This window comes from Thalassophryne amazonica, chromosome 17, assembly GCF_902500255.1.
Source record: "Thalassophryne amazonica chromosome 17, fThaAma1.1, whole genome shotgun sequence".
In the NCBI taxonomy this organism is placed as follows: domain Eukaryota; kingdom Metazoa; phylum Chordata; class Actinopteri; order Batrachoidiformes; family Batrachoididae; genus Thalassophryne; species Thalassophryne amazonica.
The window spans coordinates 19,040,798-19,054,734 of NC_047119.1; the positions used below are offsets into that span (position 1 = coordinate 19,040,798).

The 13,937-nt window shown below is 38.5% G+C and overlaps 1 protein-coding gene across 4 annotated transcripts in view; it reads left to right on the top strand.

The window, feature by feature from the left end:
• The window catches only part of aff1 (AF4/FMR2 family, member 1), a 41,837-nt gene that overhangs the window by 24,855 nt on the left and 3,045 nt on the right, over positions 1-13,937 (top strand). The window contains exons 4-18 of one of the 4 annotated variants that reach the window (XM_034191534.1): positions 247-291; positions 1,998-2,084; positions 2,334-2,370; positions 3,696-3,750; positions 5,395-5,536; positions 5,670-6,704; positions 6,790-6,884; positions 6,973-7,192; positions 8,953-9,047; positions 10,978-11,041; positions 11,142-11,278; positions 11,893-11,964; positions 12,138-12,231; positions 12,395-12,438; positions 12,549-12,760. In XM_034191534.1, coding sequence (XP_034047425.1) covers positions 247-291; positions 1,998-2,084; positions 2,334-2,370; positions 3,696-3,750; positions 5,395-5,536; positions 5,670-6,704; positions 6,790-6,884; positions 6,973-7,192; positions 8,953-9,047; positions 10,978-11,041; positions 11,142-11,278; positions 11,893-11,964; positions 12,138-12,231; positions 12,395-12,438; positions 12,549-12,760 — 2,434 coding nt within the window. Of the gene's footprint in view, positions 1-246; positions 292-1,997; positions 2,085-2,333; positions 2,371-3,695; positions 3,751-5,394; positions 5,537-5,669; positions 6,705-6,789; positions 6,885-6,972; positions 7,193-8,952; positions 9,048-10,977; positions 11,042-11,141; positions 11,279-11,892; positions 11,965-12,137; positions 12,232-12,394; positions 12,439-12,548; positions 12,761-13,937 lie in introns of those variants that run through there. The other 3 variants (XM_034191535.1, XM_034191536.1, XM_034191537.1) reach the window with 3 other exon arrangements.

Here is a 13,937-nt window from a genome sequence, read left to right on the forward strand (position 1 = left end):
AATATCCTCCGAGGCCGGTGATTCCATAATTATTGCCAGGGGTTGTATAAATTGCCGTTCTGTTTCCAGGTGGTAGTTCCCATATAGTATGTCACACCATTTATTTATTTATATATTGTTGTTGTTAACAAATTATATATAATATATATATGTATTATTATTTTTTTTTCCCCGGCATATGTTGCAGGATGGAAAATATGTCTAATTTATAGGCAGTTAAATTTCTCCCCTCCCTTCTCTTTACAGACTGGGACAAATGAAGCACAGCAGTGTGTGGAAGACATCTTGAGGGTAGGTTTGACTGTACAGTTTGAAATTCTGTTGTGCAATTGGCCTCTGAGTGTAATTTAGTATATCAGTATGGCCAACACACACTATATTCATGCTTTTGTAAATTAGCAATTTCTTGTGACAAATACCATATTCCTAACATTGATAGCTGTGGTCCACCATAGTGGCACGTGTGTGTGTGTGTGTGTGTGTGTGTGTGTATGTGTATGTGTATGTATATATATATATATATATATATATATATATATAATGCACATGAAAGAAAAATTTATCAAATGTATTACTTTACAGAAAGTGAAGAAAAAGGAATATTAGGTTGTTCAAAAAAAAAAAAAAGCAGTGTCTGCATTTTTCTTTACAAACTCAAACATTTACTGTATGAAGTGAAAAATACTTGAAGATTTAGCTTTCCTGTAAATCACTGAGCTAATATTTAGTTGTATAACCACTGTTTGAGAACTGCTTCACATGTGTTGCATGGAGTTGACCAACTTCTGGCACCTGTGAACAGGTATTCCAGCCCAGGATGATTGGACTACATTCCACAATTCCTCTGCATTTCTGGTTTTGCCTCAGAAACAGCATTTTGGATGTCAACCCACAAGCTTTCTATTGGATTAAGGTCCCAGGATTGGATTGGGCTGGCCACTCCATAATGTTAATGTTGTTGGTCTTGAACCAAGATGTTGCTCACTTGCTAGTGTGTTTCGGGTCGTGGTCTTATTGAAACGGGTATTTCCTCTTCTCCATAAGACAACATGATGTCTTCAAGTATTTTGATGTATTACCACCACAATCCTTGGTTTTGGATAAATTGGCCCAACACCATATCATGACGCTTGCTCCACCATGCTTCACCGTCTTCACAGTGTACTGCGGTTTGAATTCAGTTTTTGGGTGTCGTCTGACAATCTGTCTGCGGCCCCTAGTCCCAAATAGAACAATCTTACTTTCATCAGTTCATAAAATGTCGTACCATTTCTCTTTAGGTCAGTCAGTGTGTTCTTTGGCCAATTTGTAACATCTTCAGAACATGTCGTTTTTCAACAATCTGACGTTGTGGGGGCTTCTTGCCAATAGCTTGGCTTCACATAGGTGTCTTCTAATTGTTACAGTACTCTAACTTCAGACCTTCTTTGATCATCTTGGAGCTGATAATTGGCTGAGTCTTTGCCATTCTGGTTGTTTTTTGATCCATTTGAATGGCAGTTTTCCATTTTCTTTCTGGTTTTGGTTGCCATTTTAAAGCATTTGAGATCATTTTAGCTGAGCGGCCTATCATTTTCTGCACTTCTTTATATTTTCCACTCTCCAATCAATTTTTCAATCAAAGTACGCTGTTCTTCTGAACAATGTCTGACATGACTCATTTTATTCAGATTTTCAGAGAAATATGCTACAACCAGCAGGTACAACAATTGTTGCCTTCATCCTTAAATAAGGGCCAACTGTAAGGGTGTAATAAGGGTCACAGAAAGAAAAATGCTGATGCTTTTTTTTTTATATTTACATGATATTTTTCTTCATGTTTTAATTTGGAATGTGCAGTTTTCCCACTGCATTTGCGTGAGTGGAAATAAAAGCTATTTTGAGCTTCACTCACTTAAAAAAAAAAAATACACTGCTATTATTGCAAAAACGATTGTAAGTTTTTGGCAGATGTGAGGATGTGGTCTCATCACACTTGGAATTTTTCCCTTTTCTAGGAAATGACCCACTCGTGGCCCCCTGTCTTGACAGCCATTCGAACACCAAGCGCAGATGAGCCCTCCAAGTCCACTTTATTGCCTAAGGTACAAACTTATTGTAAAGGTTGAAGGGTTAAATCTGCTGTTGGTTTTACGCTCACAGCCCATATGTGAAGAAAGCCTTCCTTCATGAAGTAATGTAACAGTGGAAGACAGTCCTTGCAATCCAGTCATATTCACATGTTACGGGGATTTTTCTTTATTTTTAAAGAATGAAATTTGGATAAAATGTGCAAAGCAACATGCAAAAATCCAAACCCAAATTTCAACTTGCTTTTTCTTTTGTATTGACAGGAAGCAGAGTGTCTCTCTTCAGCATTTACAGAAAAAAGTGAGTGATGTTTTAACATAAACTTCAGAACTAAACTGTCTCCGGAGGGTCGTAGAAATCCTGCGGGTCTGTCCATGCATCCCTCTGACATGTTGCACTCCCTATAATTTGTAATACATTTGAGACAAGGTTACCAAATTTGCAGCAGGGATGCATCCCTTGAAGGTCTAGGTCAAGTTCAATGATGAGTGATCTTGAACAAATGTTGAAGTTCACAGAGCTAAAATTAGTGTATATGTGTGATGAAGACTCCACTGTCAGTAACCAATCAAGGATTTTAGACTGGTTCATCAAATTTATGGCAAACATGCATCATTTAAGTTCTAGGCCAACTTCAGTGACTGCTGATATTGACCTACTTTTGAAGGTCATAGGGCCAAAAATATCCACAACTCTGTACTCCAAATAATCTTTCAAAGAAATAGCACAGGTTTACCAAAATGACAGACACATCTCTTGAAGGTTGAAGTGAAGTTTTATTATGAATGGTACATGGACCCAAAATTTGTGTCCATGTACCATGACCACTGACCTCTAGGGATTTTATTTGCAGCAAGGATGCCTCCTTTGAGGTTCTAGGTCAAGTTCCTACTCCAGCACTGTAGCCATCATGCCCTTTTCACTCAAACATCCACACCTTTTCCAGATCAAATCATGACTTGCACACAAATTGTTCCTAGTTGCCTTTTCTCTGAATGTAGTTTTCCCCTAATAAAAACTTGGAAACTTGTCTCCACAGTGGTTTGATGTTGCTTGGTTACGTTCTTATTGTCATGACATGGTTGTATTCTGTAGTGTAGCTGTTTTGTTCAGTGATTTAACATGATAGTAGGTTTTGACTGTTACGTTCTTAATTAACCATTGTGATTTGTGCTTTACTAGTTGCTGACAGTTCCCTTTCATATTCATCCATATGCTTTGTGACCTCTGGCACCAGAAAATCATTCTGTGGCCACAACTGGTCTCACAATAGCTTCTCATAAACCAAAAGTCTACAGTGCTGCACCCAAAAGAAACAGCTTCAATCATGAATAATCAGCCTCGAGAATTCCGATTCGACTTAGTTCCTGCTAAAAGCTAACTGCATTTTCCACCACAATGTTTGATTGTTGAACATCTATACATTTTATTTGATAAGGTTGTGAAGAATATGTACATATCTTGAAATAGATAAAATATCAGGTGTTTTTTTTTTTTGTTTTTTTTCTTCTTCAGTTCCTATGAAAGTAATGATCCCTTTGGCTTTTATATGACGTTTATAAATCTGAAAATGGAGCTTCTTTAAACAAGCATGCTAATTTGTTCTCTACTTCTGTTTGCTTCAGAAAAATGTAACTCTTATACAGATTCCTCTGGTATTGGCCTTCAGAGCTTTTCATCGTAAGTGACTTGTCTCTAATCTTTTGTATTGTTCTGGTCAAAATTATTGGCAACTTAGAATTTTAAGTATAAAATTTAAACAAACAGTTTGGTACTATATGCAAATCTGTCTGGAGCTGGCAGTTCTCAAAAATGAGTGACAAGTAGATTAGTTAGAGAAGCCGCCGAGATGACCTTGACAACTTTGAAGGATGTACACTCTAGTAAAATTGGAGAAATTGTGCAGAGATGTTGGAAGTCATTAATATGTCATTAAGTGAAGTCTTGTCCCATGCACTTCTGCTGTGCTTCACCACATCCACAATACCACAGAACTCCCTTGGATCCTGGATAGCAACTACCTAGGCAACCTATTTGCTGGATCATGCATAGAGAAATGTGACACATGGCCAAAATGTCATAGCTTACATCCCCTCAAGTGATAGCCCTCATCTTAGTCTCTCTACGTAACCGCTCTTTTAATCCAAATTCTTTCCAGCAGTTCCCAGGGATCTTCCGGTATGACAAGGTACTAAAGATAGCCATTTGTCATCTTACTTCAAGGGCTTGCGTTAAAGACTCCCAATCATACAGGAGGCACAGAACCCTAAAGATGTGGACCTTCGTTTTCCTGCAGAGATACTGGATTGCTAAGTACTTCTATCCCATGACCTCCTCACTCCACAGGCTCTTCGAAGGTGCCTTTCAATCTCAAAGTCTGAGGACCCAGAGACATGAATGTCACTGTTGCGATAAAGTGAACATCTGTAATTTCAGCACATTTTCCGCATGCAGATACACTTCTGTTGGTCGAATCCAGGCAGTCGTTAAAAGTTTGGTTCTTAGTCTTCATCCAGGACAATTACTAATGCAGACATACTGATTCCTCACTGATTGCACAAAGGTCACTGCATCATCAGCAAAGTCGGTAAACCTTTCCTCACCAAAAAAAGCACCTGCATCACTGGTTTCCAGGACCTACCCAACACCCAGTCCATACAAGCAAAGAACAATGTAAGAGCCAGAACGCAGCCATGAAGAACACCAGTTTGCAATGGGGGAGAACTTGGTCTTTGCCTGTGCTTCGTAAAACACTCACTGTATATGTATAGGCTGGCTTCTTTAAGAAATGTAGGGGGGAAAAACAATCAAAAGTGCAAGAGAGGTGTGGACATAAGAGCCACTGACATTTTGTGGACTTGGGCTGTTTCATATGGATAGTTTCTGTGCTTTTTTTTTTTTAATGTGATGATTCTTTTAACTGCATACAGTAATACTGGACTTGTCAGATCCTTTGGTATAATTATTAGAAACTGTTCACTCCAATTTGTTGTGAATTTAATAGTTACCTGTTGTTGTTAGTTGTAGTATTTTTGTTAGTCTGCTCCTTGGTTTTACTATTATTTAATTCTTTATCTGGTCCAAAACATGAGAAAAAAGACCATCACATTTTAACAGATACCAGTGTGATATCTTTGAATTACTCGTTTTGTCCAGCAAGTGGTCCAGACCCCAAAAGATTTGATTTAATGTGATAAACTCTGTAAATTCTTATTTGAAAACCTGAAGCCAGTAAAGTTTGTATTTAATCATTATTTATTCATTTGCTTATTTTTAATTTTCTCGGACTACTGTTGTGGTGCTTTATTTCTCTTCTGGTTGTAGTTTGCCTGAACCAGTACATTCCAGTGGGGGAGATTCTGCAAGCTCAGGTGGTTCAGGGAGTAGTTCCAGATCAGAGTCAGACAGTGAAGGTCCTGCTGTGGAGCCACAGCTACCTCCAGTAAGCAACTCAACTAATAGTAAGGTACTTCACTGCTTCTCCTTTTGAATACAAAACCATGCAAAGTCACAGATACGCAAATAAATTTTCAGATTTTTTAATATTTACTCTTATTCATTTCTTTGTTACACTTTTCTTGTTTGCTTTTTTTTAATAGCGTGATGATCCTGCAGTGGTTTGTGGTGATTGGCAGTTGGGCAACTGGATCAAGTTCAGTCAACAGAACTCTAGTACTGAAAGTCAAGCCACTGCAGATGCCTCTGATATTCCCAGTTACAAGCAGCTACTGTCCTCTCAAAGCTTCCAGCATGCCACCGCAGACCTGGTCAACCCCACCCCAGAATCAAAGCCTCAGCTTTCTTCTCACCAAAAACAAATGAGTGGTGACCTTTCAGAACCTCAGCAGCACAGTGAAAATTCTCAGATCATCCCTGGGCAGGGAAAAAGTTCACAGTTTCTGTGCAAAGATGTGAACAGCTGCACTCTTACCACAAAAACATCTGAAAACACACACCCCTCAAAACCAGCCAAGATCCCATTCTCAGACCATAGTGTAGCAGCTCACAGTGTTCAGTGTGAAGATGTTTTAGCTCCACAAGACAAAGACTCGTGTTTCACAGATGGGCCAAAGGTGAAGACGAAAACAAGACGTGACAAAAAAAGCAATGAGAGCAGTGACTGTAAAACACACAGTAAGAGCACTACAAAACACAGGTCCCGGAACAGGTGGAAGGTTGGATCTGAGCCGGGGAGTGAAGTTTCACTGGTCCTGTATGGTCACTGTTCATCTTGTGGAGTCAGATTTCCTAGTTCTTGTTCATGTGTCACTCAGCAAGACCAGTTGTCCCCTGCCCCACCAGTAAGGGTCAGTTGTAGCAACACCAAGAAAGAGACTGTCAACCAGAAAGATATCAAGACACCCAAAGGCTTGCAGCCTGCAACCCACAGCCTGCCAGCGAAGGCTGAACACAAAGCCCAAGTTCCAAAGGACCTCCATAGGATTACTGGATCCCTGTTGGTGAAGATTAATCTCAGTCTGCTCTCAAGAGTGCCTCAAATCTCAGGACTCCACCAGGAGATATCCAGCAAAGTGAAGCAACCTGCATTTGTTGTAGACAAAGAGGGAGGTGGCAGTGAAGCACAAACAACCAAACTTGTGAAAACATGCAAAAAGAACAGACCTATCAAGAATGTGAGGGTCTAGGTTATTCTAATTAGAATGCATATTTATAAGGAAAGATGTTTTGTCTTAAGTATTTAATGTTGGTGTGTTCTAGGTTGAGATAGACTGTAAAGCTCTACCCAGGAAGAAGCAGAGACTGGAGAACCTGACTAAGAATTACCTACCAGCTGATGCTTCAACCCAACCACAGTAGGTCGTCTCAGTCATTTTGGGTATAACTTTTATTATAATTCTACAAATGGATAGATCAGGTAATTTCTGATCTGGTAATGTGCAGAAATTCCAGAAATCCAAAAGAGGACTGGGGAAGAAATAAGGTCAAGAAAAAGCATGGACATCTACAACAGTCCCTTAAAGAAGCTGTTAAAGAATCAAAGCCACACAAACGCTGCTCTGACGAGATGCGGGAATCCAGTAAAGTTGTTGCAAAAAGCAGAGATGGCCATAAGCACAAGAAGAGTTCCACAAAGCACTCTGGCCACTCAAAACCTGAAAAGGTAAATAACCAGACTTTCACAGTTTTTACTAAGAATAATCATTCATACAATCCTAGCCTAGCACACAGTCCTGTCATCGTGTAGTGCCCAGCTGACATAAAAAGGCAGTTCCACATTTTTCAACCTGACACCTTTTTTTGGGGGGGGGGGGGGGTGTACTGACGCCACGACGCCCTATGTTGTGGCATGTCATCCATTGTAGTCATTGGCATCATTGTCATCCATTTATTGCAATATCTCAAAAGCTAACTTTTTTGTGACTTGGCAAGGGTGTTATATGGGTCATTGACATTGTGCCCATCTAAAAATCATAATTGTAGATTCATTTGTTTTTTAAATGGTGGCCCTTTTATGCCAGAAACAGCCAATTTGGGTATTTGGACCCAATTGTCTCAAAAACTGTCCGATAACTATTCTTTTAATTTAACAAGGGCACAGTATTGGTCATTGACATTGTTCCCATCCCAAAATTATTTGCGTAGATTTATTCATTTGGAAATGGTGGCCATTTTTATGCTGAAAATGGCCATTTTGCCTTGGGCTTTAATTGAGCCCGTAACCCCAGGGCCCTTGGCACCCCAGTTATTGGACGTTTTGGAGTTCTGCTTTTTTTCACAAGTTCAACTAAAAACACTTGGTAGCCCACTTCTTATGATGAAAACAGGCAAAGATGTCAGATGTGTCTGGTAGTATGGCAAAGATCCCTACAGAGGTAAAGATTTGCATGTTTACCTCACTACATATAAGGAATTTTACCAATTATACAATTAGCTGCTTACTTTAGCATAGCTTCCCTATTCTGGTCCACTCTGTGATTACAAGTCAGCTGGTTATTTCAATTTTCAATTTTTTTTCATTTATATAGCGCCATATCACAACAGAGTTGCCTCAAGGCGCTTCACACAAGTAAGGTCTAACCTTACTAGCCCCCAGAGCAGCAGTGGTAAGGAAAAACTCCCTCTGAGGAAGAAACCTCAAACAGACCAGACTCAAAGGGGTGACCCTCTGCTTGGGCCTTATTCTGGACGACACAGCCTCTCATCAGCATTAACCAAGAAAAACTGCCCAATTTTGACTTGGTGCAGCTCCCCACATTTGCTCATTTCTCATTTCAACATCTGTTGTTTTGGGCTGGGTTTTTAACTGCTCTACACCAAGAGGATGGGATAGGTGATTTCACTGATTAACTGATTCTATCTGCTCAAAGTGATATTAATCAGTAAAATCACCTGCTGGAGTGGGTGGTTGCAAAGAAAACCTGCACCCTCTCGGCCCTTTCTGGAATGAGTTGTTTACTGCAGGTATAAACTGATTATAAAACATTTATGATGCATTTAGGCATCAACTGAGTATAATTTGTCTAAATAGCAGTTAAAATATCTTTAAGGCCCTTTGCCTTTAATTAAAAGGCAAACTAAACTAAACTCATTAAACTGGAAAAGAAATGAGTTTACACTGATCTACACCAGCTGTTGTGTTGCTTTAACTGGGCTTTCAACCAGGTATTTTGTGTTTAAACTTTTCTGGAAGAACTGGTTTTGACTTGTCAAAAAAGCCCTGAATGTATGTATTTTTAGTCTCCTTGGAAATGACTGTTTTGACTGTTATAAAATTTTTATGATTAACTGATTTAAAATCTAGATTTGCAGTTTTATCGAGTATCACTTTATTCATTTAGAAAGTCTGTTCAGCTGACAAGAACATTTTTTCTGATCGCCATGCACAATAAAACTAATCAAATGTTTAATCTGCAATACTAGCAGAAGCCCCCAAAGAGCATGGATGCCATCCCATCATCTTCACAGCCCACCAGAGATGCCGGGAATAAAAGACCTTTGCTCAGAATTGAGGACAGGTAATGTTCTTAGACCTTCAGCTCCATGTTGTATCCAGTTGCCCTTAAGGTGTACTTATTTGTGCACACAACAGGGTATTTCTTTAGGTTTCAGATACTTTCTTGCTTTCCCGGGAGGGAGGAGTGAAGAATTCATGGAGAATTCTAACAAATGTAAATGTGTGCTATGCTGGTTTTGCCTTTTGTACAAGATCACAAGCTTGTTTTAAAATTAACAATCATTTTGATTGCCTTACTCTGAAAATGTGCACTTTAGTGTATATTTTTATGTATTTTTGGCAGTGTTTATATACATATGGTAGATGTGTGCATTCAGCCTCTTAATATGGCTATCTATGCACCTTCTGTGTCTTCTATATTCATGTTCATACATGACAAAATAGATTTTTTTTTTAAATTATTATTATTTTAAAGCAACATATACATCATAAAATATGGTGGATTCTAATCCAATTACATTTTTTTTTACCGCAAATCTGATTGGATAATCATGTGAGATTTCAGACCATAAAATATCGCATGGACAGTGGCAAAATATTAAAACTGTTTCACATTTGATGTATAACTCCGCCCCCTGACCACGTTTCTGCATAGGTATCACTAATGGCGCTGAAATGCGTGGATTTAATGGATTTAACTGGTTTGATTAATGGATTTAGTGTGGATTTAACTCAGCGCAGCTGCCGAGATGGAGAAATCTGTGTAGTGCAGCGGATAAGAGAATATTTAGAGGGGAATCCTGCAAATGGTGATAAAAGCATCAAATTCGGCAGAAATACTCCTCAGACACTCCTCTTTTGAAAAAAAACGATTGGCCACTTGAATTTTCAATCGGCGGTCAGGTAGGGATCAATTGAAGAATTACACAGAGGTCAAAATTAAAAGATGCTCCAATCATATTGAAAATATTCCACATTATTTGCCTGATCATAAAGATTCCAAAAAGGTATAGTTTGGACTATCTGTGACTGAATTCTATGGAGTTACAGGATAAAAACAGCAGGAATGGTGACAAAGGTCAGTTTCATTTTGTACAGGGGTCATGTGTTAAAGTTGCTCCAATTTTGGTAAAAAGTGATGCAAATTACTAGTTGAGTTAACACGGTTTTAAAAAGGAATAGTTTGGACCATGTATCATCCTTACTTACCACGTTACGGGGTAACATATGTCATAGAATCCAATAGACGTAGACCTTGTTTGACCTTTGGAGACTAAGCATTCAACACTGTTCTATTTATTAATCCTGTTAGCTCAATCCTTATGATCAGGCAAATGTGGAATAATTTTCAATTTGATTGGAGCATCTTTTAATTTTGACCTCTGTAATTCTTCAGTTGACCCCTACCTGACCACAGATTGAAAAGTCAAGTGGCTAATCATTTTTTTCAAAAGAGGAGTGTCTAAGGAGTATTTCTGCCAAATTTGATGCTTTTATCACCATTTGCATGATTGTTTGACTTATCTGCTGCACTAGTGGGTCTGCTCACAGAATTTCCAGTTTGGCATGAACACACTGTTGATACGGTAAGCTTTGACGAGCCGACCACACCCTTTCACAACAATTTGCCGACCAAATTGCTTACAGAAAAATAAGTCGTGCAAATGATGGAATTGGATTAGAATGGGAATAACCCTGTTGTGTCTGATTGATTTACGGATGTTTGTGCTGAATTACGGTTGCAAATCATCAGACACAACAGGATTATTCCCCAATTTTATCACTATATTAAATGCCCTTTAATAATTTAAGATTGGCATTACCTTAATGGGAAACTGAAAGCTGTTCTGTTGTACTAAAGAGGTGAAATTACAATAAATCATTAAGAGAGGTGTTTTAATTCTATACCAAATGTTATTTTAATGAATCAGTATTGAGACTGTTATTAGATTTGTTAATGTTGAATATCTTTTTTTTTTGCACCCCCCCAGGCAGTACCCAGTGAAGCATTACATAAAGGAAGCCAAAAGACTTAAGCACAAAGCAGATGCAGAGGTAGGTTTCTTTTTTGTGTGTGTGTTTGAGTGTGAACAAAATGTTTTCAGTCAACACATGACTAATAATTCTCGTCACTGCTTGTGTTCTCTCCCTCTAGTCAGATAAGCTCAGTAAAGCGTTTAACTATTTGGATGCGGCCATGTACTTTGTTGAGAGTGGAATTGCCATGGAAAAAGATCCACAGATTTCAATGTCTTCCTACACTATGTTTGCAGAGACAGTGGAGCTCCTCAAGTAGGCACCCACTGTTGTTCTAGACTGCCTGCATTTAATTTTAATATATCCGTAGACAGAACTTAATTTGATTCCATAAGCTATACATGTTAGGTTTTTTTTATGAAAATTCAGTAGGTATATCTTACATATTATATTCCAGTTCTAAGGTGAAACTATGCTAGTATACTAAGGTATATCTAAATTATCCCATGTCCACAGGCAATAAAAGTTTTGCTTTGTTGCATTTCATGCTTCAGTGCAACACCCATTGGGCATGATTAATTTAAAAAGTTTATTAAAGCATATAGATGCTACAAAAATAATGAAAAGCTCCTAAGTAGCAAATATTTCCAATTCGCGTGCTAAGGATTAAGACTAAAGAAAATATGTTGTGATTGTGCTTTAAGAGATGACTGAATTATTTTTGGGTGAATGCATTAGTTTCTATAATATAAAATTTGAATTGGAAATCAAGTTTTTACGCTTACTCACATTGTAAAGAGGAAAAAATGGAACATTCCTGCAGAAACAATAGGGCGCTAAGACTTTTTCAAAGTACTGGATAACAAAGGCCTGGCTGCACAGGAGAAACTGATCAATGCATTTATTTTCCTGCTACATTCTGCTCTCAGGTTTGTTGTGAAACTCAAAAATCCAGTGGACCCGTCTGCTCCACCCTCAGAAAAGGACTTTTTAGTTCTGTGGTAAGGTGATGTTTCTTCATTTAAAAAAAAATGCCTCATGAGTTCCAACTAGCATTTCAAAAAATGTGAACTTGAAGCTACTGTAATAATCACTTATTTGGACTGAGAACTCTTGGGCTCAGCTGCAGCATAATAGACGCTGTTCTGATTTTTAATTGTACCATGTCTCGTAGCATGAAGTGCCAGTCCCTCCTACAGATGGCCATGTTTCAGTACAAGCAGAAAACCGCACGCACTTGTTCAAAGACGCTCACCGAACACTTCATTGTGAGTATAAAGTCACCAGATTCGACGTTACGGTGCAGTTTTGTTGTTGCTCCGTGATTTCAACATATATATGATCGCGTACCCCAAAATGGAACATTAAACTGTATAGATGTAAGTCTTTGTTGTTAATTTTGTATATGTGGTATGTACATTTGTATTCCAGAACTCTTCTCAAACAACACACGATCCTTCTGCCTGTTTGTTAAAGTACGTAATGCTGTCTACTTGCTATATAATCACTATTTGGATTGATTGTACAAGGTTGTCAAAGGTGTAGCATGTTTACTTATTTCTTTCATTGTGTCCTTTTACTTCAGAGGCTTCAACACTTCATCTGTTACGTCCTCTCCAGCAAACACACCCACCTGCTCAGGTCCTGGCTCCGGCCACTGTGAGGGAGGAGGCGGAACAGTAACAGTTCCTCGGGCTATTGAGCAAATGGCACTCGTGTATGTGAACATCACTTCTTTAATCTTGAGCGCTCATGACGTGTGGGAGCAGGCTGAGGAGCTGGCACACAAAGGCAGTGGTAAGAGACTGTGTAGGATGAGAGATCATTCCAGGTTGTGGTTGCAGCTCTTCATGTTTGTGATCAAATGTCTTTTTCAGTAATGTGAAATTGTAAGGTGAGTGCGGCATCATGAATCAGAAAAATAGTCTTGAAAATGCATTCAGTATGGAAACAAATCATCTACTTGTTGTAACATTTGCTTTGAAAAAATTTAAGACTTGTACAAAGAATTTTTATATTGCAGAAGAGAATAGGGGCACCACAGTGGTGCAGCGGTTGGGGTTCAAAGGCCACTGATCTGCCAATCACCATGTACATCTGGAGTTACATCAAGGGGGACATCCAGAGTACAACTTATGCCAAATCAACATACAATCTGTACTAGATAATTGTGGCAACCCTGAGCAAATAAGACAAACTTAAATGATCTACTTACAATTATAGTGCAACTCTGTATGAAAATGTAACAGAGCTTCCAAACATAAAAACCATTTGCTTTATTGAGGTTTCAGTTCTCGCACAAATCTTGCAAAATCTCAGAGAGGTGGTAGCCCCACAAGAATTCAACAACGTGGTAAACTGCTACAAGACGCTCAGATAATGCTGCAATTTAAGCGTTGCATCAACATCGCATAGTAAACTTTGTTGTGCCTAAAATTCTCATGAATAAGGTTATCTAGGTTTTTAGCTGTTATTGTGGTTGTATTATGTAAATACGTGAGAATTTCAAGCAATTTCACAATTATTTGCATTGGGAATTGCCTTGAGCCACAATCTCATCTTGTTCTTGTCATTGTGGTGCAAAGTGAAGTTTGCTCTCTTCACAACCCTGCTTGTCCTTTACAACACTGTTTGTGCTGTTTGTTCCAGAGTAATATATATGTCTGAAATTCAGTTTGGGTTTATGAAGTTCCATGCGGGTTTAAGTTAGCAGACACAGAATATTTGTTTTAGCAGGTTTTAGTGGTCTCATGTATGCAGTCTCTTATAAATGTTATGAAAGGCATAAAAATGTACATTTTGGTAGTAAGTTAATTTGCAATTGTCATGTTTCTCCATATTGTTTTGTTAGCACCACCTCTCTGGCATGCATGGGATTATGGAATACCTCATTAGGGTGAATGAAGGCAATTTTCTCCTAATTTGATACTAAAGTATCATTCAGCATTAATTTCATTTGTGTGTGTGAATTTAT